General features: G+C 47.2%; 1 protein-coding gene across 2 annotated transcripts in view; it reads left to right on the top strand.

The window, feature by feature from the left end:
• Positions 1-9,473: 9,473 nt before the first annotated feature.
• OLFM1 (olfactomedin 1) overlaps positions 9,474-25,379 on the top strand; it is a 75,868-nt gene continuing 59,962 nt past the window's right edge. The window contains exon 1 of one of the 2 annotated variants that reach the window (XM_025183480.3): positions 9,474-9,881. Coding sequence is in view for 1 of the 2 variants with exons in the window: in XM_006120754.4 (XP_006120816.1) it covers positions 9,875-9,970 (96 nt within the window). In the remaining variant the exon portion in view is untranslated. Of the gene's footprint in view, positions 9,971-25,379 lie in introns of both variants that reach the window. The other variant, XM_006120754.4, reaches the window with a different exon arrangement.

Consider the following 25,379-nt stretch of genomic DNA (forward strand, 5'->3'; position numbering starts at 1 on the left):
AACAGGCTTTTGTGGGCTGGCCTGTGAACCGAACTACCACTAACATGGTTCCTACGGGAAAATGCGTTCCGAGTTCCAGACAATCGACTGACAAACACAACCTGTTCACAAGTTTGGGACTTCCTGTTGTTATTTCTACATGAGAGGTCTTGGCTGGAGAAAGGATCATGGATGTTCGATGCAGCTAGGGCTGCAGTAGGCAGGGCCCCAGCCCCACTTAGAGCCTCGCCCCCTCTGCTCAGGCCCCACCCCCTATAAGAAGGAGCCATGCATGCACGTGCCCCAGCCTCCCCGACCCTGAGCACCAGGAGGAGAGGAGGCTGTGTGGCTCTAGACTCCCCCACCCCTGGAGCACCGTGGAGAGAGGGGGCTGCATGGCGTGAGCCTCTCTGGCCCCAGAGCACTGAGCGGGAATGGGTAAGAAGCCACACAGCTCCAGCCTACCCGGCCCTGGAGCATGGGGAGGTGGGTGCTGGTGGCAGCCACACTGTGCCACCAGAATGCATACAGCAGGCATTCTGGGGGCTGAATATGGGTGGAACCATGCCTGGTGGCTTGGGAAGGCAACGCCTTCCCCCTGCCTGAGCTACCAAAGGCCCAATGGAAGGGGTTCGAGAGCATTGCAGCTGGTAGAAAAGCATAAGGAGTTTCTGTTACAGGAGGAGGGCTGCGTTGTGGAAGCCTTTACACCCCTCGACATGCAATGATGGAGGGCTTGGGAGACAGGGAATCTACATAGCCCCGAATGAACTCCCTCTTCACAAAAGATGTGACCCAAAAATCACCACTGAGAATGAGCTTTTTGAGCTCAAGAACTTTTTTTCTCCTCCATCAGCGATCGCGCATCGTGAAACGAGGTGTACCGGCAGTTCGGAATAGGCACCCTAGTCCGAACTACCTAGTTCGAGCCCCGTGTAGCCGCGCTACACGGGGTTCGAAGCAGCGAGGATTTAAAAATGGCGGCTCCCCGCTTATGCTAATGAAGCCCGGGAAATTCAAATCCCGGGCTTCATTAGCAAGTGCGGTATGCATACATTACCCCGCTAGTTCGAACTAGCGGGGTAGTGTAGACATACCCCAAGATCTTTGTTTCAGGAACTGGCTCCAAACTTGACAGATGTCCGCTATCTCTGTCAGTTTCCAAAGCCATGTCCCCTATTCAAACATCACCGCCACCCACCGCTTGGAGAAGTTCAGATCCAAAATGTATGACTTGGGTCTTGAGACCACCTGTAACCCAAAAGAAAAAGTCTCAGAGCAGTAGCCAAGTTAGTTTTCATCTGCAAAAACAATGAGGCACCTCTGGCACCTTAGAGACTCAACAGCTGTTAGGCTTTCAAATGCCACAGGACTCCCCGTTGTTTTTTGAAAGCAAAAAAATGTCTCACTGCACAGGAAATACAATTAGCATCTATAGCCAACGGGAAGAGAATAGGCTTCCTGGGCTGTTTTCTCTGTCCTGTGTGCACATTATGGGATACTCAGGTCTACACTGTGGGGAGAAGGTCGGCTTAAGGTACGCAACCACAGCTATGTAAAAAACAAAGCTGGAGTCAACACCCCTTAAGCTGAGCTTGGTGTCGTCTCCACAGTGGGAGATCAGTGGGAGAAACACTCCGGTCAACTTCCCTTACTCCTTACAGCAGTGAGGAGTACAGGCACCGACAGGCACACTTTCAGTATTTGATTTAATGGGTCTTTCCTAGACCAGCTAAGTCAAACCCCAGAAGATCAATCTGCAGAGTGTCGATCGACTGATAAGTGGAGCAGTGGCGGAAGAGATCTCCCATCTGAGTCTACTCCAGTTCTGTCACCACTTAAACACTCCCATGGAAATGTTGTTCTTGACAGCAATTATCCAGTCACAGAGCATGATGAATCCATGACAGCAACACTCTTGCCAGGTCCCTTTCTCCTGTGTCTTGATGCTTTTCAGATAGGAGATCAATAATATAGGTCAGCTTGTAAAGTCAGTCACTCCCTGGACAACCCTTAGCAGACAATCTAAGAAATGTCAGCATAAATCATAAACCTCAAGAAAGGACTAGTAACTATCTACGGTAGTTTAATAAACAGGAATTGTGAGCAGGGGATTAGATGAGTTGGTTTATAAACTAGCATTTCTCGGTAGGTCCATTAGGCAGTATTGTTGGCATTTTGTTCGTCATCACTCACCGTGGTGCAACCAGCAGTATCTTCCAGTATAGTTCAACTCTATTCCCATACCAGTCAAAAATACTTTTCAGCATACAAAATAGTTCTTGCTGCATTGTAAATAGGATGTAACTTTATTATGGGACAGGGCTGGATGACTTAGGGAAGTGATGAGTGGATATAGAGCCTTTCATCTCTAAGGCCTGGTCTACATAACATGAGAAGGTTGAAGTAAGATATGCAAATTCCAGCTACGTAAATTACACACAGTGGGAGGCAGCTCCTGTCGGCTTCTCTTACTCCTCATGAGGAGCAGGATTACCAGTGTCAATGGGAGCACCCTTTGAGTTCAGTCTAGTGGGTCTGTACTAGATCAGTGTTTGTCAACCTTTTTTTTTATAAAGTACTCCTTTTTAAAAAAAAAAAAAAAAAAAAAAAAAGATAGGTACCCCCAGTACCTACAGTTTTCAGACACACACTTTTTTTTCTACCATTGCAACACATTTGTTAAAACAACTTAATCATAACCGGGCAGGCGATGAAATTGTTGGGTATAAAAAGTACAAAAATAATAAAGCGCCAAATAAAAATTCAGTTTTCTCCAAATTTCAGTTGTGTTGAAGTACCCCTCAGACGTCTTTTGAGAACCCCTAAGGGTACTCGTATCACTGGTTGAGAAACACTGATCTAGACCCACTAAATTGAACCCCAAATGATTCACCATGGCAGCCTCAATCTTCTGCTTACTGTAGACATACCCTTCTAACTGAAGCCAAACTAGAGTGAAAGTTGTTGTCATCTCACGGATGTTTTGCAGCCTATAACAGTTCATTCCATTGGCCTCTGTTTCCTCCAACTCAGAAACCAGAGAATATTACTGAGTTGTGATTGGTCTCAACAATCGTATGATATTTTTCTAGTTTCCCTGATCTTACGATTGGGTAGGTCTTGGTTCAAAGCCACGTGGGAGGTGAATTTAAAATGTGTTGAGGAGGCGGTGAAGGCTAGGACTATAATAGAATTTAAAGAGAAGCTGGATAAATTCATGGAGGTTAGGTCCATAAAAGGCTATTAGCCAGGGGATAAAATGGTGTCCTTGGCCTCTGTTTGTCAAAGGCTGGAGCGGGACGGCAGGAGACAAATCGCTTGATCATTGTCTTCGGTCAACCCTCTCTGGGGTACCTGGTGCTGGCCACTGTCGGTAGACAGGATACTGGGCTAGATGGACCTTTGGTCTGACCCAGTACGGCCGTTCTTATGTTCTTATGTGTTCTTTATGAGTGTTCCACTGTACTTAAAATTTGCTCCCCCCCCCCCCCCCCGAATATCCATGAGCGTCACACTTGACTGCACTATCTTTGGGTAAAAATGAACACAAACAGGGCATGTGCCCAGCAGAAGCGAATTTGCATAAACTCAAATTCAAAAGCCACAGGGAGATTTTTACATTCTTTGCCTGGCTTTGTAAGTAGCACAAAGGCACTTCGTGAGGTGGTTTTCACCCTGCCTCTGGAATGTTCTTCCTCTCACGTCTACTCTGCGGGTTTTGCCGGAAGAGTTTATGCAAATGAAGCACCGATTAGCATTTTCTCACACTTTATTTGCATAAACTCTTCCGGATCCGTTTTTGCGCAAGAACAATCAGTGTGGACGTTTCCATTTTGCGCAAAAACTCCTTAAGAGGCATATGGATCTTGCGCAAAAAGGGAAGCAGACAGATTGTTCCCTGAGAAGAAAATGGGGGGGCTGGTTTGATTTTGTCTAAAACACTGTCAGCAAAGAGGAAAGCGAAGTAGGACACAGGAATGTAGAAATACCCAGACCAGTGGATGTGAATACTGCCAGTTCTATAAGAGGAGCACAAGTATGTCATACATGAGGCATCTTATGTTCAACTACATTTACCCATGGTTGCTTGGTCCTTAACTCAATAAATTAAAAAAAAATGGATGTGCTTCTGTAACCACTACTAGGTGGATTTGAACAGGGGACCTCTGAAGCTTTGTATAGGAACTTTGACAGCTTGAGGTATAAAGCCAGCTGGCTTTTAGCTAAAGCTGTAGAGCTCCCTTGTTCTTAGCTCTCACTGTAAGTGGTCTAAGTGCCACTACATTGGACAGTGAACTGCAGTAGGGGTACGTCTACACAGCACCATAAACTCGAAATAAGGTAAGCAATTTGCACTACGCAAATGTCCAGTTTATTTCAAATCTATTTTGAAATAGGCTGTTTTGAAATTTGGTTCTGTCTACACAGCACCAAATTTCAAAATAAAGTGCTATTTCGAGCCATCTCTTATTCCCCAGACAACGAGATTTACGGGGATGGTAAAATAGCGCCTCTGCTATATTTTGGGATAGTGGACGTGTTCAAAAGACTCAGGGTAGCTATTTCAGGATACCTCTGGTATCCCAAAATAACTTTGATATGTAGACATACCCTAGGGCTGTGTCTACATTGGTGCGATCTTGAGTAAAAGCACACGCTTTTGCGCAAAAACTTGCTGCCTGTCTACACTGGCCGCGTGTTCTTGAGCAAGAACACTGACGTTTTAATGTATAAAATCAGTGCTTCTTGCACAAGAACTATGATGCTCCCGCTCAGGAATAAGCCCTCTTGCACAACTGTTCTTGCACAAGAGGCCAGCGTAGACAGGCAACATGAATTTCTTGCGCAAGAAAGCCCTATGGTTAAAATGGCCATCTGAGCTTTCTTGTGCAAGAGAGCATCTACACTAGCATGGATGCTCTTGCGCAAAAGCACATCTCTTGCACAAAGGCACATGCCAGTGTAGACGCTCTCTTCTGGAAGAGTTTTTGCACAAGAACTCTTCCGCAAAAGAGTTCTTGTGCAAAATCATGCCAGTGTAGATGTAGCCTAGGTGTGTGGTTACACTTCATTGAAATTATCGCTCTGGGGTGGGGCTGGGGTGGAGGGGTTCAGTAGGCAGCTGCCCCGGCCAGAGAGGACCACCCCAGCCCTCTGTCATTGCAGTAGCTTAGGGCAAGGTGAGAAGCATCTCTCCATGGCTGCTGCAGTCCCAGCAGACACAGCTTGGGGAGGGCTGCATGTCCCCCAACAGGTTTGTCTGCCCCTTGCGCTCCCCAGCCAGAATGAGGAATGCAGCAAACTGTGTTCTTTTACTCCATGACAAAGGGGAACAGCCAGCAATGTCCCTGTACAAATCAGGAGGGTGGGGGCGAGAGCTTCATCCCCCCACCCTTCCTAAAGGCCTCTGGGGGTGGGAGGCTCAGGGCTGGAGCAGTCTTGGATGGGTGGGGTCCTGCCACCAACCAGCCCCTTTCCCCTGTTTGGTGAGTCTGTCTCTATTCTGACTGGTTTTCTGAGAACCAAACCTATTCCAGGCACATCCCATTGTCCTGGCACAACCGTGCCTCACTTTAAGCTCTGAGAAGGGGAAGCTGCCTCCCCAGTGTGGTGGTCCTAGCTTTCACCATTTAGGAGGCTTTCTCAAACAGACAGACAGAGGGACAGATAGACAAACTCCCTTAAATATATACAGCTGCTCCCCGAGTTACGAACAAGTTACGGACCAACACTTGGTCTGTAATTCAAAGTGTTCATAACTCAGATCCCATAGAGTTACATGGCGACCGCGCTGTTCGTAAGCGTGGATCGCCGTTCGTAACTCGGATCCGCATTTATGACTGCTTTGGTCGTAAGTGCGGATGGTCGTAAGTGGAGGTGGTCGTAACTCGGGGAGCGGCTGTACTAGACATGCCGCAGCACTGGACGGGTCGGCACTGGTAATGCGATAGAGAGCTTGTTTACTTTTTATGGGCTATTGTAAATCTAGCCCAGCATGGGCTCTCGCTAGAAAAAAACATAATTAGAGGAGCCCTGAGGCTGCTCTTCCTTGTGCTGTAGAATGGCCAAGTCAGGACTAAAAGCTGTTTCCCTCTTGCAACATCGGGATTAGCACTCACCGAATTGGTACTAATTGGCAATCTGATCAGAGATGCCAAGGAATGACTGCAACTTGTCCCTTGCCCCTCAGGTCCCTCAAGTAAAGGATGCCATGACGGAGCCATGTAGTTTAGACGTACCCTAGTTGTACATTAGCTTTTCCACCTGTGAAATGGTAATAATAATACTGATTTGATGCACCAGAGTATTAACATTTAGGCCTAGATTTTTAACATTAGTTAGGCATTGTTCGCCTCGGTGTGGCACAGTTCAGTGATCTGGATGGGTAAATCCCATTGATAAAAGCGACTCAGTTAGTTAGACACTAAGGGCTTGTCTTCGCTTCTGGGAAGATCCAAACTCCGGAGATTTAGCGATTTAGCCATTGAATGATGGAGGATCAATCGAATGCTGAGGATGCCCCTGTGAACCCCAGAACTCCTCACAGGCGCAGCGAGTAAGGGAAGTTGACGGGAGCATTTCTCCCATCGACCTCCCGCTGTGGGGCTCCCCCAGAAAAATTGAGGCAAGGTACGTTGAGTCCAGCTACGCAATGTTTGTAGCTGGAATTGCGTGTTTTGCCCCAATTTTCTCCACCAGTGCAGACCTGGCCTAAGTACCAGTCACTTTCAGAGACTTAGGCAGCCTACGTCAATTTTGAAAATGAGGCTTAGCGCAAATGTACACGTAAAACACTGCACTGATACAGCTGTACCATGGTAGCACTTTAATGAAGATGCCCTAAGCCAACAAGAGAGACTCTCCTGACAGCATAGTTAATCTACCTCCCCAGGAGGCAGTAACTAGGTTGATGGAAGAATTTTTCTATTGATCTAGTACTGTCCATACCGAGGCTGAGGCTGGCTGAACTATGTTGCTCAGAATCAACGAGTAGTCCTGTGGCACTTTAGAGTGTATCTACACTACAGAGAAAGATCAAAGCTGCCGCTGTCGATTTCCCAGGGTTCAAATTAGCAGGTCTAGTGAAGACAGCTCATTTGAACTGAGAGGGGCATCCCAGCTGATGCTGGTAGTCCTGCTACCATGAGGAGTAAGGGACGTCGACGGGAGAGTGTTCTTCAACTTCTTGCAGTGTGACAACGTCAAAAACCGAGTTAAGGTACTTCGACTTCAGCGACACAGTTAGTGTCGCTGAAGTCGAGTATCTTAATTCGACCTTATGCCATAGTGTAGATGTGCCTTTATAGAGACTAACAAAAATACTTATAGTATCATGAGCTTTCATGGGTAAGACCCACTTCGTCAGATGAGGTACCACCGGACTGCTCATTGTTTTTAAAGTTACAAACTGACATGGCTACCCCCTCTGAGACATTTATGTTGCTCAGAAATGTTGGTTTTTCACACCCCAGACCTCACTCTCCTACCAGAGACAGTAGCGAGGACAAGCAAATAATTTTCTATTGATCTCATGGTGTTTACTGTGGGATTTAAATCTGCTGTGTCTTTCAGCGGTGAGAATTTCCCATGCCCCGTACGCAAGATAATGGCATTAACCGAAGTTTTGGGTGTAGACCAGCTCTTAAGACTTGCAATGCCGAGCAGAGTTTCATTTAAATAATTTTAAAAATCTAAGCCTTAATAATGAGTATCTGTACTTTGCAGTCCCAGGGTTTCAGGTACTCTGTATGAAGCAACAAAGAAAGGTCTCTTCCTTCTTGTGTAGACAAAGTGTGTGTGTGTGTGAGAGAGAGAGAGAGAGGGAGAGGGATCTATGACGGAAGAGTGAAAGAAAGAATTGGGTTTGTTTAGTTTGGAAAAGAGAAGAGTGAGAGGGGTCACGCTAATAGCTTTAAGGTAGCTTAAAGGTTGTTACAAGGAAGAAGGAGAAAAAATTGTTCTCCTTAACCTCTGAGAATAGAACAAGAAGCAATGGGCTTAAACTGCAGCAAGGGAAGTTTAGGTTGGACATTAGGAAAATCTTCCTAACTGTCCGGGTGGTTAAACACTGGAATAAATTGCCCAGGGAGATTTAAATATCTCCAATGATGGAGATTCCACAGAGCATGTTAGACAGACAACTGTTAGGGATGATCTTCTAGATGGTGCTTGGTCCTGCTGTAAGGGCAGGAGACTGGACTTGATGACCTCCTCCAAGTTCCTTCCAATTCTCTGATCCTATGGTATGCACATACATACACATGTCTCTGTTTATGTGCATGTTTCTGTCTTGCTTAGGGTTGCCAGGTGTCCGGTATTGGCCCAGACAGTCCGGTATTTGTGGCCTGGTAAAAAAAATTCAGAAAATATGGGACATGTAAAATGTCCCACATTTTCAGTTTTTCTCAGACGGAAGGCGGCTTGGGCCATTCTTTCCCTACTGCATCTGACGGGGGTAGGAAGAGCGTAGAGTGTTGGGATTTAAAAGTGCAGCGACTCTTTTTTTTTTTCTCGACAACTTTGGTCCCCCACCCTTTTTTGTTTTGCTCAACCCATTTTTTTCTTGCCATGTTCGGTACTTTTTGTGAAAGTGTCTGGCAACCGTAATCTTGCTATGTAGAAAGCCAGAGTATTTTCACCAGTTATATATTGGCCTCAATACTTTGTATCTGAGGATTGTATATACGTTTGTTTCCCCTTTGGCTGGACGTTTTGGCATTGCCGGGACCCAGCTCAGAAACATTCCTCCCCGCTGGCCCTGTGCCAAATCCATCAATAATGAAAACAACAACAAAATCCTTAACTTCAGTGGAAGGTGCCTGGGATACGGTTGAATGGCAGGAAGGGGCAGGAGACCGGTGTTAAAGTTTAAATGTTTTCGGCTTTCCCATTTCCAACAGGGAAAGAATGAGGGGGGTGTGTGTGTGTATATATGTGTGTGTGTGTGTGTAGTGATAGAAATGTAGCCGTGTTAGTCTGGTGTAGCTAAAACAAAAGACAGGACTATGTAGCACTTTAAAGACTAACAAGATGGTTTATTAGATGATGAGCTTTCGTGGGCCAGAGGAAGTCCATCTTGTTAGTCTTTAAAGTGCTACATAGTCCTGTATTGTGTGTGTGTGTGTGTGTGTGTGTGTGTGTGTGAAATCACACCCCACACATACCCCTCAAGGAAAATCATCTTTGCCTTTAAAATACAACAGCCGGTTCCTTGAGATGCCTCTTCCTGATATGCACCGTGGTTTCTCCCTTTGGACCCTGCTGTAACAGGGCCTCAAATTCTCTCCAGAGGAGGGACCCTCCCATCTCGCTCCTCACCCCCTGTTGTCTCCTTTCCCCACCCTGCCCCAGCCCCAAATCTGACCCCTCCTCCTTTTTGATCCTGATGCTACCCCCCCCCCATTCCCTTCTCTAGTTAAATTTCCCCCGCCTTTGTTGATGTCACATCCTGTTCCAAGCATCCCTCCCTGCTAGTAGCCACTGCCTTCCAATCCCCCCCCCTTTTTTTTAATCCCTGTCCTCCCTCCATCAGCCCCCCTTTGCAAGGCAAACTTTTGGCAAATGCAGAGATAATCATTTCGTGCTCCGGTGAATTCCTCCTCGCAAATGCCTTTCGATCCGGGGAGCCATTAACTACTCCTCCTAAGAATAGTGTAATAATAACAACAAAAGAGCGAGCCGGGGAGAGAGAAAAGGAGACCCGAGCTCTATAAATATGCAAAGTGAAGGCTGTGCCAAGCAGATTTCTTGCATTGCCTCCTCGGGGTACTGAGAGAATAAGAATTAAACCAACAACAACAATAAAAGCCCGAAGGACTCAAAAGCAAGCAAGGGGAGTCGGTGATCCACGCAGCAAACCCAAAGAACCCAGGAGGAGAGGGGAGGAATCTGCATGCCAGGTACTTGGATCTGTGTGCGAGAGATGCAACCTACAAGCAAGCTTCTGAGCCTCTTCTTTCTCCTCTTGATGGGCACAGAACTAACTCAAGTAGGTTTCTTCTTTCTCTCTCTTTCTCCCAACGCCATTTTCTACTAAAGCCGCTGAGCACAAAAGAAACTAGAGTAATTGCATCTTTTTGTCAATTTCACTCCCCCCCCCCCTCCGCCCCCCGCATCCCTCCCCTTTCCTTCTGTTTGGAGCATGCAATAGAGGTCATTCATCAAATTCCTCTCCTGCGTTGCAGGCAAGCTGGAGTGGGGCGGGGAGGGGGGGGGGGGATGAAGGTGTCTGTGTGTCTAAGTGCGATCTCTTCACTAAAGGGGGATTTTTTTAAGGCTGCCTTTGTGCCCACCGATCTGCTGTAGATTTTGCTTGCAGCCAGTTTTGGAATGGGGTAGGGAGGTTGAATAATTCAACCTCCCCCCCCATTAAAAGTTGAAATTCAGGTAAGGTGACTCTGTAATGTGACTGCCTTTTGTTTCACTAGGGGAGGAAGGGAATTCATCCTCATCCTCATCTACATCTACCACAACCTTTCACCGCCCTGGGGTCCTGAGCCTTCCCTGCTTTTTCAAAAATATAGTCCTTGTTCTGCTTTGGGAAGTCTACAATTACAGATGAGGTTGCCACAGTTTCAATGCAATTCTCTGCTGGTAAATGGGCTGGAATTGAGGGGAAGGGGCTATGTGAAATCCTTAAAATCCCATAATATAAATAGCTTGAAATGCAAACTCTGTTATTGGAAAGCTGGGGATTGGTTTGTCGACTTGTGTGCGTTCTATTTCCCTTTGTAAAATATGCAATTTCCACCTGCAATCACTCCAGTTTAATTCCCTCTCCCTTTTATATTGACGAATGACCGGTGTGGTATAATCTTTCCTCATTTAGGGGGACATTTAAATGTTTCCCTCTGTGACATGCTTAGGAGTTTTTCTTTCTTTCTTTCTTTCTTTCTTTCTTTCTTTCTTTCTTTCTTTCTTTCTTTCTTTCTTTCTTTCTTTCTTTCTTTCTTTCTTTCTTTCTTTCTTTCTTTCTTTCTTTCTTTCTTTCTTTCTTTCTTTTCTCCAAGCCCACCTATTATTAAGTTAGAAGGGGCCAAAAAGAGCTCTCAATGGGAGTGAGAATAAAAGTCCATTCCATGTCTTTGGAAACAAGGATGGTTTTGTTTTTTTTCTTTATTAGGCAAGAAAGGAGCAACAGTGATCAGAAGGCGATGCTCAGTGGGGGGGGGGGGGGATAATTGTAATATTGCCTGGAAGCAATAACTAAATAGGACTGGACAATATCCAAGAGCCTCTGGGATATGCGCATGGTACTAATTAGCAGGTGGACTTGTACCCTAGATAATTTATGTTTATTATTACTCTCCCCCCGTAAAAAAAAAAACCCAACCCTAATAACAATCTCCTAAGTCACTGCCCTGGATACTGAGTTTTAGTGGATAAAGCATGTTTGACCTACTGAGCAGGGTGCCTGCAGGGGAAGCGGACGCAGGGAGGGCCACTCAGAGCCTTGGAGAGGGCATGTGGGGCACCCCGTTTGGCAATTAGAATGTCGGTGGGGGCAGATCGGCGATGCTACCGGGTGCTACCACGCATCACCGATGCTCTTGAATGTGTCTGAGCTGCTGCTGATAGGAAGAATTTTCCAAAGCAAAGTCTTACACACGTTGGTGGGGGTGGGGGTGGGGAGCAAGCGGGGAAGCTTATGAAAAATAATTCCAAGTGGCCTGCAAAGTGAAAGGGCTGGGAAGGAATTCTGGCTAAAGCGACTGCCCGATACAAATCAGTTGGGTACAGGAGAGAGACTATCTACAGCAGGGTCTTTCCTCGCTCACCTTCATGTGCCTGCACCAAAGTGGGCAGAGCAGGGGGGAAGTGCACAAGAATTGCCCCCAAACAACCAAACAAGGCTCCCTAAGGAAACCCCTGCAATTCTGTTTTGGCATGGTACCTCCCAGCGACCCTGGGCTGCCCCTTCTGCAAGCCTGAGTGGTATTTCCCCTCCTCTCTCCCTTCTTGGTGGCTCCCAGGGCAGCACGGGAGGAATTTGAATTTCTTGGCCTCATCCAACTCTTTCCTCCCCTTTGCTTAATGGCTGCTTTCTCTCTTTCAGCCCCCACTGCTTCTGCCTTGGCATTTTCCTGCAAGGCCGCCTTAGCTTCTGTCCCAACTTCAGCCTGGGGGAATGAAATCCACGCTGTGGGCCAAATTAATCCCTGGCTGTCTTCGGGGGAGATATCCCAGAACAGCATTTAGCTCACTGACTTCAAATAAAAACGTAGCCACGTTGACTAGATTGTAGCAAAAAGAAGAGCTAAAATATGTACAAAGAAAATACCGTCTTGGCTTTCACTGTCTACCTCGAGCACCTGTAGTTGGCAAATCAGGAAAAGCTCCATTCTCTCTCTCTCTCTCTCTCTCTCTCTCTCTCTCTCTCTCACACACACACACACACACACACACACACACACACACACACACACACACACACATCTCCCCCTTTCCAGGGGAACAGGAAGCCAGCTCTCCAGCGGAGCTGCGGAATTGTTCGCCTCTGCAAATCCCTTTTGGAGTTTTTGCATCTCATTCCCATGGCCCAGCTGCCAGATGCAGTCCCCGAATCTGCCTTTCATCCCTGACACCACCCCGTTCAGTGCCTTCCCTGTTTAATTCAGTGCCAAATTAACATCTCTGTCACATGCACTGGAGTCACCTTCTCATGATCCACTCTCCCCTGCCCCCATCAGGGAGCCCAATGTGGAGGGGGGGGGAGGGTCATGGTTAAGGGAAGATTTCTTCTAACCAGACAGCTTTCGGTGGCAATGGCTGTTGTCACACACACCCCTTCTCTTTAAGAACTCATATCAGCTCCCCAAATATCCCACATCCAGAGTGCTAGAGCAGGTTTTGCTATGGTAATGTGGGGAGCATATTGTGTTCCTTTCAGTGAACCACTGAGCCTGCACTGTGTACAGAAGAGTGACCATCCCCAGTTGGGAAGGGATAGAATAGTTTCCAAACTCACCCACTAATCACATCTGAGAACCCTAAACCAGGGCTGAATTGTCGAGTAAGTCCCAATCACAGCTGGCTTCTGAGCAGGAGGCAGGGGGCTGGACTCGGTGACCTCCTGAGGTCTCTTCCAGCCCTAGGAATTTATGATTCTCAACCTGAATTCTCTCCTGATGCACGCAGGACACTGCAAACTGAGCCAGAAGAAATAGCACAGCTTTGGAATCAAGGCCTGGCTAAACAGGAGTGGGAGCCCATGTTGAAATAACAGGAGGGAGCCAAACTCCTGTCTTGCAAAGGGTTGGCATTGTCAGAACTTCGGCTTTCCTTTTGATTCCCCACATGTTTATCCCTTTTGACGTCAATGGTATTGTCATTTTAATTTCAGTGAGTCCTATATGGAAATATTCAGAACACAGGTTGAAACTCTTCGGTCCGTCCCTTTCCGGTCCAGCAACATCCGTGGTCTGACATGATGTTTATTAGCCCGATGTCCACTTATCATGGGTGTGGCCAAGTTTCTCATGGTTCTGTAAAGTTTGTTTCTAGACTCTAGTCCTGGCTCTCAATGTTCTGTGCTGTTCTTTGGATCTCATAGACTCCTAGACTTTAAGGTCAGAAGGGACCATTATGATCATCTAGTCTGACCCCCTGCACAATGCAGGCCACAGAATCTCACCCACCCCTCCTAGAATAATCCTCTCACCTATATCTCAGATATTGAAGCCTTCAAATATTTTGAAGACCCCAAGATGCAGAGAATCCTCCAGCTGTGATTTGTACCCCATGCTACAGAGGAAGGCGAAAAACCTCCAGGGCCTCTGCCAATCTACCCTGGAGGAAAATTCCTTCCCGACCCCAAATATGGCGATCAGCTAAACCCTGAGCATGTGGGCAAGACTCACCAGCCAGACACCCAGAAAGTTCTCTATAGTAACTCCTATCATCCCTCCATTGACCTATTTCCCACTGATAATGAATGGTCAATTAGTTACCAAGATCTAATTGGCCCCCGCATATTTTCTAAGAGCCTAGTAAGCCATGGTAGTATTGGTAATGCTGCTAGAAAATATTGACCTACCGTGGTTCGGCAAATTCGGCACCAGTCAGGTTCTAAGGATGCCGGATTAGAGAGGTTCAACCTATATTGCAGTCCAAGGATAAGAGTTAGCCTAAGTCCTTAAATCACACTTCCCATTTTTACAGGTTAGTGATCCAAATCATGAAATGATGAACCTTTCAGTTGAATTTGAATAGACTGGGTTTTACAGCTGCAACTAAACAGTGCCTCGAGGGTTTACACCAGAAGGTTTTCTCTAGTACCTGTTGCTATTGGAAGACAACCTTACCTATATGCATGCAAGTTTAGTCAAAGTTCTTTGGAACTCAGAATGGGTGTTGTCTTTCTTTGGCAGCTTCTTTGGAACCCCAGAGAGATCACAGGGTACATCCTCAGGTGACTTTAGCAAAGCTATGGCAATTTATACCACCTGAGGATCTGGTATGGCTATAGAAGCACGTCATCAAAACGAATAAAGTTAGATTAATGGAAAACAAGTGTGAGATCGTAGTTCTGCAAAAAAAGAGCTAGATCAATTCATGGTGGTTAAGGCCATCAATAGCTATTAGCCAGGATGGGTAGGAATGGTGTCCCTAGCCTCTGTTTGTCTGGAAATGAGTGACAGGAGAGGGATCACGTGAGGATTACCTGTTGTGTTCCCTCCCTCTGGGGCATCTGGCATTGGCCGCTGTCGGCAGACAGGATGCAGGGCTGGATGAACCTTTGGTCTGAGCCAGTATGGCTGTTCTTATGCCCTTATAATCACAATTACAAACCCTCTCTCCCCCACCGTGTTTAGTCCTGGTTTGTAATGTTTTCCATCTCTTTAATCAGGTCTCTAAACTACACCATGCCATAGTTAAGCAATTGCCATAGATTTTTTTCCTGGAACTTTTGATGGTACATAAAGAGGTAAGAGGCATTTCAACATTTATTTCACCCATAATAGTTCAATCCACAGGGGAAAAAAAATATACGTTCCTTGGGGCAGAGAAGGTGTAGAATATTTAAGACTCCCTATGAAGGGAATTTTGCCACTGATTTCCAAAATAGCATGTCTGGTGTGTTAGGTTACAATTTTTATCTCAGGGAAAAAGCGTGCCCTTCTTAGGGGTCTGTAAAGCCCCATCATTATGGGTATGTCTAGACTGCATCCCTCTGTCGGCAGAGGGATGCAGATTAGGCAGGTCGACATTGCAAATGAGGCAGGGATTTAAATATTCCGTGCCTAGTTTGCATAAAAATGGCCACCACGTTTTGAGGACTCAGCACTTTGTCGGCAAAAAGTGTCAATCTAGAGGGGGATCTGTCGAGAAAGAAAGCCTTTTTTGACAGATCCCTTATGTCTCCTGCAAGGAGGTTTACAGAATCTGTCAAAAAAGGCTTGCTTTCTCGACAGATCCCCCTCTAGACTGCCGCTTTTTGCCGACAAAGTGCTGATTTGGCAAAATGTGGTGGCCATTTTTATGCAAATTAGGTGTGGGATATTTAAATCCCTACCTCATTTGCAATGTCGACCTGCCTAATCTGCATCCCTCTGCGGACAGAGGGACGCAGTCCAGACATACCCTATGGCTACGTCTACACTGGCATGATTTTCCGGAAATGCTTTTAACAGAAAAGTTTTCCGTTAAAAGCATTTTCGGAAAAGCGCGTCTAGATTGGCAGGACGCTTTTCCGGAAAAGCACTTTTTGCGGAAAAGCGTCTGTGGCCAATCTAGACGCGCTTTTCCACAAAAAAGCCCCGATCGTCATTTTCGCAATCGGGGCTTTTTTGCGGAAAACCCTACTGTGCTGTCTACACTGGCCCTTTTCCAGAACAGTTTTCTGGAAAAAGACTTTTGCCCAAACGGGAGCAGCATAGTTTTTCTGGAAGAGCACTGATGATTTTACATTAGATCGTCAGTGCTTTTCTGGAAATTCAAGCGGCCAGTGTAGACAGCTGGCAAGTCCTGGGATCCCACTCATTGCTTTCTAGTTCAAAATGGGACTCTTAGACTTTTGGCTACGTCTAAACTACACTCATCTGTCGGCAGAGGGGTGTAAATTAGACATATCGAAAGTGCAAATGAAGCGGGATTTAAATATCCCATGCTTCATTTGCATAATGGGGTCAAAAAATGAGGAGTACGGGATCTTTCGAAATGGGGCATTTTTGACAAAAAAGCCCCATCTAACCTGCTGGGTTTTTTTCCCAAAAAGCCCCGTTTCGGAAAAAAGCAGCGGCTGCCGACAGAGGGGTGTAGTTTAGATGTAGCTCTGCGAGAGAGCAGGGAAGGATGACAGTGTGTCTTTATCAGATTGATGTCTGTGCAGCTCAGTTCAGACTCACTTTAATGTGAGGCCTTAGACCAGTGGTAGGTAACCAGTGGGCCATGAGACGTTTTGTTTCCCAGTGCCAGATTGCTGTTCATGTCATTTTTTCCTACCACTACTGTTAAAGTGAGATGCCCATAAAGCGAGGGCATGTGCAGTGAGGTGCAGGCTGGTGGCACACAACACTGACTGAGAGAGCCGGGCACTCCCTCTGCATCCAATCACAGCACTGCTACAGTTCCGTCGGCACCCAGCGCAAATTCTCGGTATGCCAAACGCAGGTAACAAAACTCCCTTGTCCCGGGAGAACGTCTTGGTTACAACAATCTTGCAGCCCCCTGAGCTGAAAGGGGGCCACTCATGCGACCCACTCCCTAGCCTAGGTGGCCCATCACTGCCTTAGATTGTGTTCGCCTAGATGTAGCTGTCAAGGTGATTTTCCAACATTTGTGCTGTTTGCTAAGGGACTTCATTCTCTGTTGTGGAGCCACATGGCTCCACATGTCCAGTTCCGGGCCCCCACAACAGAAAGGATGTGGACGCATTGGAGAGGGTCCAGCGGAGGGCAGCCAAGATGATTAGGGGGCTGGAACACATGACCTGTGAGGAGAGGCTAAGGAATTTGGGTTTGTTTAGTCTGCAGAAGAGAAGAGTGAGGTGGGATTTGATAGCAGCCTTCAACTTCCTGAAGGGGGGGTTCCAAAGAGGATGGAGAGAGGCTGTTCACAGTAGTGACAGATGGCAGAACAAGGAGCAATGGGCTCAAGTTACAGTGGAGGAGGTTTAGGTTGGATATTAGGAAAAACTATTTCACTAGGAGGGTGGGGAAGCACTGGAATGGGTTCCCTAGGGAGGTGGTGGGATCTCCATCCCTAGAGGTTTTTAAGTCTCGGCTTGACAAGGCCCTAGTTGGGTCGATTGAGTTGGGATTGGTCCTGCCTTGGGCAAGGGGCTGGACTTGATGACCTCCTGAGGTCTCTTCCAGCTCTATGATTATATGAACTAAGCTGGAAACGTGCAGCCTGTAACATGAGGCAGATGCTGCGTTTCATAAACCAATTAGTGTCTCATTTCACTAACTTCAGCTTTCACCAATAAAAAAGAAAGGTAATTGTCAGCCTTTGGTTACAGTTATTATTCAAGTTATCAGTCCTTGTAATCACTACTAGCACCACTGTGTAAAGTAATACAGAACTAATTACCATCTGACTGAATTAGGTAGATGAGGCCTGTAAAATGGCATTGATAATGGAGGAAGCGAATTCTCAGTTATGAGTGATTAGTTGTGGCTTTTGTTTGCTACTACAGGTTGAACGTCTCTAGTCCAGCACTGCCTGGTCCGGCAACATCCGTGCTGTTAGTTAGCCAGATGTTCACTTATCATGGGTGTGGCCAAGTTTCCCGCAGCCCCATAAAGTTTGTTTCCAGCCACCAGTCCTGGCTCTCAGTGTTCTGTGCTGTTATTTAGCTCGGATTTACCCCTAAATGTCTTCTAACAGCCCAATAAGCCAGGGCTACTCGACACGCGGCCCTCAAGCCGCATGTGACCCATGGTCGTTTGTTTGTGGCTTGCAGTTCGGTTTGGATTTATGCGGGGCTCAACATACGGCCCACGGGTGGGATCCTTTGAACGTGGCCCCCACTGGGAACACACTCCACAACGGCGAGTCAATATAATGGTCTTCTGTAGTTATGCGTTTTAGTAGTTAAATTCCTGGACTGTCATTGCTCATTAAAAGTGCTGTCATGTGGGTGGAAATCGGGTCAATATTGCATTTTATTAATATCAGCAGAACTGACTTAAATGGGGCCTGTGTGTTGTGTAGTCTTGCCTTAATCTTTGTATTTATGCCCGTCAGTGTGAAAGAAGCTATTTGCATATATTTGCATATTTATTTGCATGCATATGCAACCACACTTAAGTTGGTTACACATACCCTCAGCATGTGCTGTGGGTATCATTGTTGCCCCCAGAGCTTTCCAAAGTTGAGTAGCCCTACTGTAAGCAGTAGAAGTGTTGGTAATGCTTCTGGACAATATAGACTCCCGTAGTTTGGCAAATTCTCTGGTTTGGCACCATTTAAGTCCAGAGGATGCCAGACTAGAGAGGTTCAACCTGTATAAAATCATAAACCATAAGGCCATGTGAATGCTTGAGACATGCACTGACGTGGCTGTAGATATAGGGTTGCCAGGTGTCTGGTTTTGAACCGGACAGTCCGGTATTTGAGTTTTCTGTTCGGGAAACAAGTTGAGAAAATAGAAATGAGAAAATAGAAATGTCCGGTATTTTCTAAATAAGGTGTAATGTAGATTGTGATGTAATGTCAAGTGTGTCCAGTATTTTTGTTGAAACCATCTGGCAACCCTATATAGATATGCCGAGATGAGGAAGGAGAGGAAATTCTTTCTTCTCAGATTTGTTATTTAATCATTATGAAGCTAAGCTGTTCATGAGACAAGTGGTGTGCATGGAACATTGGGAAGGAGAAGTTAGCACTTTGTTTTTACAGACACCCTTTCATCTGAGGCACCTAGAGAGATCCGCAAATGCCAATGACATTAAGTATTCCTCTCAATGTAGTGGGTTTTTTGATGCGCAGGTAAACAAAAAGGATATGATTTGTCCCAGGTCATGCAGCAAATCAGTGACAACTGGGAGTAGAATCCAGGAATCCTGATTTCTAATCTCTTACTTGCACTAACCATTCTACATCACTTCCCTCTCAAGGCAGAGTCCAGGAATACCGACTGCCAGTCTCCTGCATCTTCTCACCACTGGACCTCATTCCCCTTTCAGGGCTGGGAGAAGAACCCAGGAGGCCTGAGTCTCTGAACTCCTTGCTCTAGTGAAGTTAGTAGCCTATACTTGAAATTGACTTTCACGGGAGACTTTGGGTACATCTACACTGCAACACTATTTCTCAATAACTAGTGCTATTCCAAAATAACTTAGTCCACATCTACACAGCAGGCAGTTATTTCGAAACAGTGTCAAAATACCGTCAAGCTGGAGGACTTCTTACTCTGACTCCTGTAACCCTCATTGTATGAGGAGTAAATCATAAAATCATAGAACACTAGAACTGGAAGGGACCTCAAGAGGTTGAGTCCACCCCCGCCCTCCCCCATGGCAGGACGCAGTACCATCTAGACCAGTGTTTCTCAACCATTTTTTTTATAAAGTACCCCCTTTAAAAAAAAATTGTAAGTACCCCCAGTACCTACAGTTTTCAGACACCCACATTTTTTTTCTACCATTGCAACACATTTGTTTAAACAACTTAATCATAGCTGGGTGGGCGATGAAATTTTGGGGTATAAAAAGCACAAAAATAATAAAGCGCTTTATAACTTAAAACCCAAATTCAATTTTCTCCAAAACTCAATTACCCCCCCAGACTTCTTTTGAGTACCCTTAAGGGTACTCGTACCACTGGTTGAGATACACTGGTCTAGACCATCAGCTGTCACCTCTCTGGGCTAACGGCCTCTGCTTCATTTCCTACACACTGATGATGACTTATTTCACTCTGCCACTCTCCCTAAACCTGCTTAGCCACTGGCCAGCCAACTCTGTGCAGCAAGGTATCTCAGAATGCACTGCCCTATGTGTTATGTGCACATGCCCAGGAAGATTTTCCCAGCATGCACTGCCTCTGACAAGATTCCACCACAGAAAATGCAGATACAAAATCATGGCTGACCTGTGTCTCTATTGTACACTGTAACCCAACAGGTAAGCACATATGATAGGTTCCTCTGTACATCCTCACAGAAGGTATAAGAGTCTTGTTATGGCCCAGCTACTAGCTCTGGAAGTCTGAGGTGTGTCAACAACGGCAGACATCATGTCCCAGCGAAGAGCATACTGAGCTATCGGCCAATAGGTCAACTGGGAGAACGCCATGAATACCCTACGGTTCCATTTCAGATGTGGGGAGACCTTATTAATAGGGTTGTCTTTTGACCTGATCAACTGTATAAAGCTATGTCTGGGCCTTACCCCAGTCTTTGTCAATAGCTTCAACCAGGGGCGGATATAGGGCAGGGCGAATGGGGCGGCTGCCCCGGGCCCCGCGCTTCAGAAAGCCCCGCGCATGCGCTGCGGCGTCGCTGCGCATGCGCCGTGGCAAAGGGGGGGCCCCACGGAATTATGCAGCCCGGAGCCCCGCAAAACGGTCATCTGCCCCTGGCTTCGACACTTGGCTGGCCGTGTCCAAATCCTGAAAAACAAGGGCCGCTTTCCTGCTAGGGATGGAGCACTCTTCCAGTTGGAGGTAGAGGGCTCCATTTCGAAAGAAGTGCTGTATACACGTTCCCTATTTCGAAACAAGCGACGCAAGTGATGTAGCTCAATTGGTGTCGCTTATTTCGAGTTAAGCCCTGCAGTGTAGATGCACCCTTTGTGTGAAGGATAAGACCAGGAAGAAATGGATTAAAGCAGGTGCTTTGCCAGAACTAATTCAGAGCGAATGAGGATAGTATAAAGCAATCGACATGCACCACAATGGGATGCACTTATTTATTAATTGGAAAAAGACCCTGACAGTCGTTCTTTACTGACCTATGGAAATAGTTCCCTACTCACACCCTAATATTGACCTTAAGGGCCCCGTCTAGATGGGGCCTGTGGTGTAGTATGGGGGCCTTGCTGGTTGCTGGGCTTGGGCAGTGGGTGACCTCCATGGGCCGCTATTTGTAGCATGGCCCAGCAGGACAGTGGATGAGTCACTAGGCAAGGGTCTCCCAACCTGTCGGACCAGTTGTCTCCCAAGGAGAGAGACAAAGGGAGGAAGATTGGGTCCAACTGCTGGCTGGGGGCAGGGCTGGAGGAGTTTTTAGTTTCTGTCTGGAAAGAAGGGGAGATGGGGCTAGGGAGGGGGGCTGGGATTGTAGGGCCCAGCCACCCCCCATGTAAAGGGGGGCCCTGAAGTACCCTGGCCCCAGTTCCTGTTTCCTGATTACATCTGTGCTGTTCTGTATCTGGGAGAAGCAATAAACTCCCTCAACCCTACTAGCTGGCAGAGTCTGTTCATGCCACTACGGGTGTGTAGGAGTGGGGAGACCCCAATGTGCCATCACAGGGCCAAATGGCGGAAAAGCCTCCTCTTTTGGTGGAGCCCTTATGCCTCGTGAAACGAGGTATACAGGGCTCCCCAAAAGAGCACGTTTGCTCTTCCGCAAAAAAAAACAAGCGGAAGAGTAAACGTGTTCCCTGGATGCAGCGGGGTTTTGGTGAGATACCCCGTAGTCTAGACATAGCCAAAGAAACCTGCTCATAAAAGATATGCTGCTAATTGTTCCTAATACAAACCTCATCTCTGGGCCTATAAAAATGACTGCAAAACTCCCGTTAATGTAATGCGGCTGTACCGGGTGCGCAGACTTCTGAGATCTATTGGCATTTGCTATGAGATTTTGGGTTTAGTGTCAAGAGCAGCTTTTGCTAAACACAGATTTAGTACAAAGCAAAGGGCTGTAAAGGGGGATTATTCTGTTCAGATGTAATACCGAGAGCCTGTTCTTTCTGCGGCAACATTCAGGGTCTTTTACTCTCTACACTCAGTGTAGAATGCACCCGGCACTTTCCATGTGCAAGGAATTGTCCTGTGTTCAGGGCTAGAATTTAACATCCCTGGGTGTATTGTGCAGCACGTTGTGCCTCGCCCCAGAAGTGGCTGCATTTCAGTGCTGCTCCTGGAACCAATCATGCATACCTTTCGCCAAACTCTTGCTGAGCTCAGCGGAAATGCAGGGTGAGGAGGCGCTGCAGAAGTAGTCCTGTAGCTTGAGATCTTTCAGGATAGGGAGGTGCAAGGTAAGATAGGAGTCTCTGTGATAGGGGAAAGGAAGCTGGGCACATTTCTATTGCTGCAGTGCAGTCAGGCTCTGGCGAGGCAGTCCTAACCTCTTAGGCTCAAAGGAACAGAGACCTCCAAAGCCAAGTGAATTCAGTGGGAGGTAGGCAACTGAATGACTTTTGAGGGCGTGGGCACCACTGACCTCCCCTGGTGGGTGGGACACAAAGACAGCAGCGTGAGTTCGTACGTTTGTGTTGGTTTCGGTGCTCAACAGAAGGACTATGGGCGGAAGTCCTGTAAGCTGAGTGCTTGGGCAGCCAGGAGAAATTCAGATGCTGCCCAGCTGCTTAGGAGCGTACCCAAAGCCAGCAGCGTGTGTTTCTACTGGTGGTGCACATCTGCCCGTGCCTCGGTGCACAGAACAAAATGTATTCTGCACCTGGATGGAAAAAAATAGGGGGAACATTGGTGGAAGTTCATTCACCTCCCTTGCACTCTAATGGAGACATGCATTGGGGCGGCAGTCTCTTGAGGCAGAAGGGGGAGCTCTCCCAGTCATGGTTGGAAGGGGGAGCCCCCTTCTGTGATTAGCCCTTGAATGGGGAGTTCTGGGTCCCTTGTCCAGATGCCCAGCCTTGCAAACTTGCTGCACCTGCAGTCTCCTCCCAGCCACGCCAGACTGATAACGTCTGGTCAATGTCACTTCAAAAGCCAGGGATAACATCTGAGATAAATGACACTGAGGCTATGTCTACACTGCGCTGGTTTTGCGCAAGAAATATGCAAATGAGGCAAATCGTGGAATATCGCCGAGCTTCATTTGCATAATTAATGAGCGGACGTTTTTTGCGCAAGAGGCTTTTGCGCAAAACCCCCCTCTTGTGCAAGAGCCATTCTTCTGCATTTTTTTTCAGGAAGAAAGGCTTTTGCACAAGCGGGGGTTTTTCCGCAAAAAGCGGCTGCTTATTAATTATGCAAATGAGGCTTGGCGATATTCCACACTTAGCCTCATTTGCATATTGCTTGCGCAAAACCAGCGCAGTGTAGACATAGCCCTAAGGACAAAACCTTTTCCTTGCTCTGCTTGCCCAGAGGCACTGGGCTAGTGTGGGTGCATTAAACAAAGACTGGAAGAGAGGCAACTGTGCCAGAAGCACATACAGGGGGTGTGGTCCTTTCCCCACCACAAAGCACAGTCCTCCAGGGGTTTGGGTTTCCCCAGCTCCCAGGAAATTGATGGAGGGAGGAAGACCTCGGTATGGATCTATGGCTACATGAATTCGTCAGACCTTGCCCTTCAGACGGGGCATTACTGCAGCCTGGGGGCGCCCTAGAATGACTTTGCTGCTGCTCAGTGGTCTAGGAGTATCAGACCAGGTCTATCCAAAAGGAGAAGGTCGAAGCAAGATACGCAACGCAAGCAATGTTAATTACATAGCTGGAGTTGACTCGAGTTTCCCCACAGCGGGAGGCCAATGGGAGCAAATGCTCCTGTTGGCTTCCCTTACTCCTTGCACAGGCAGAAGTACCGGCAGCCAGCAGGGGGCACCCTCTGAGTTCGATTTAGTGAGCCTTAACTAGACTTGCTAGATCGAACTCCGGAAGATTGATCACAGCAGTGCCAATCTTCTGTCTAGTGAAGACATGGCCTAAGATTCATTTTCCTAGTCTCAGGATGCTCCCCGGGCACCCACCCTGAAGGCTCTAGGCTGTGCTCTTTGGCCAGGATTTGCCTTACAGCCCAAGTTCTTCCCTGTGCACGAGACCGAGGCGCACCCTGAGGAACGGAGTGAGACATCGAGGGTGCATTGACGTCTTCTGCACAGTGGGGAATTTCACCCGGGGGTTGTGTGGAGCAGGCAGGAGGAATCTTCCTCAGGTTTCTCCCTTTCAAAGGCGCCTTGATGGGGGTGTCACCGAGCTGTGGCCGAGCACAGCTACTAAATGACCACTTGACCACCCACTGCCATCCTGCTTCTGGTGCTCCTCCAAGAACCCTGTGAAACATACCTCAGAGGGATGTTTAGTTCAAGCAGGCACTCATTTGGGGGAATCCCATGCCCTGTGTTGTGCAGGAGGTGGGACTAGCTGATTGCAATGGTCCTTATAATCCAGCGAGGGCAACCTGCAGCCCATGGGCTGCCTGCATGCCATTGGGGTTCTATGTGTGACCCACAAGACATTTTGTTTCCCATTGCCCTTGCAGGGTTGCCAGATTCTTCTGGTTTCCGTCCATGTCATTTTTTCCCCGCTACTGCTATTACTAAAGTGACACTCCCTTAAAGCCTGGGCATGTGCAGCAAGGTGCGGGCTGGTGACACACAACACTAACAATGAGAGCTGGGCACTCCCTCTGCAGCCAATCACAGTGCTGCAGCCAATCACAGTGCTCCCTCTGCAGCCAATCACAGTGCTCCCTCTGCGGCCAATCACAGCACTGCTACGGTTCAGTTGGCACCCCCCATACATTCTAGGTACACAAGGGCAGTGAGCAAAGCTGCCGTGTCCCAGGAGACTGTCTCGGTTATGACAAACTTGTGGCCCACTGGGATGAAGGAGGGCGACTCCTGTATGTGTAACTGATACAGCTTGGGATAGCAGCCGTGTTTGGTCCCAGAACTTGCTCTGCTAGAAGGATGAATCTGTATCTCTTGAGTTAAAGAACAGAGTGAAAACCTGCTTTGAATCAATAGGAGTCTTTCTACTGGGGTCACTAGGGTGTGGCTAGGACCCCAAGTCTCCACCTGGTAGCTGTGGCAACTTCATAACCTCATATGTAGGTGGACTAATGATTAGAGAAAGACAAAGACCTTTCCCATGTTAGGTCACATCTCCACTTACCAAAGGATTGATGCTGTGGCAATTGATCTTCCGGTGTTTGATTTAGCATCTCTAGTAAAGCCCTGCTAAATCAAATGCTGAGGGCACTCCCATTGGTGTCGGTACTCCTCATTCTTGCACGGAGTAAAGGAAGTCGACGGAAGCTTTTCTCCCATCAACCTCCCGCTGTAGAGACGGCGCCAAGCTTGGCTTAAAATACGTTGACTCTAGCTACATTATTTATGTAGCTGGCATTGTGTCCCATAAGCCGACCTTCTTCCTGTAGTGTGGACCTGACCTTAGTGTGTTGTGCAAAAATAGAGGCACAAATTTGTTGACCACATTTGAGAATGCTGGCTTCTAGGTCAGTTGCAGTCAGAAGGGCGCATTTGACATTATATATGGACAACGACTTTCCATTTGTGTCATTTTCCATTAAGCAG

Source organism: Pelodiscus sinensis, chromosome 23 (genome assembly GCF_052426305.1).
Source record: "Pelodiscus sinensis isolate ZL-2025 chromosome 23, ASM5242630v1, whole genome shotgun sequence".
NCBI lineage: Eukaryota > Metazoa > Chordata > Testudines > Trionychidae > Pelodiscus > Pelodiscus sinensis.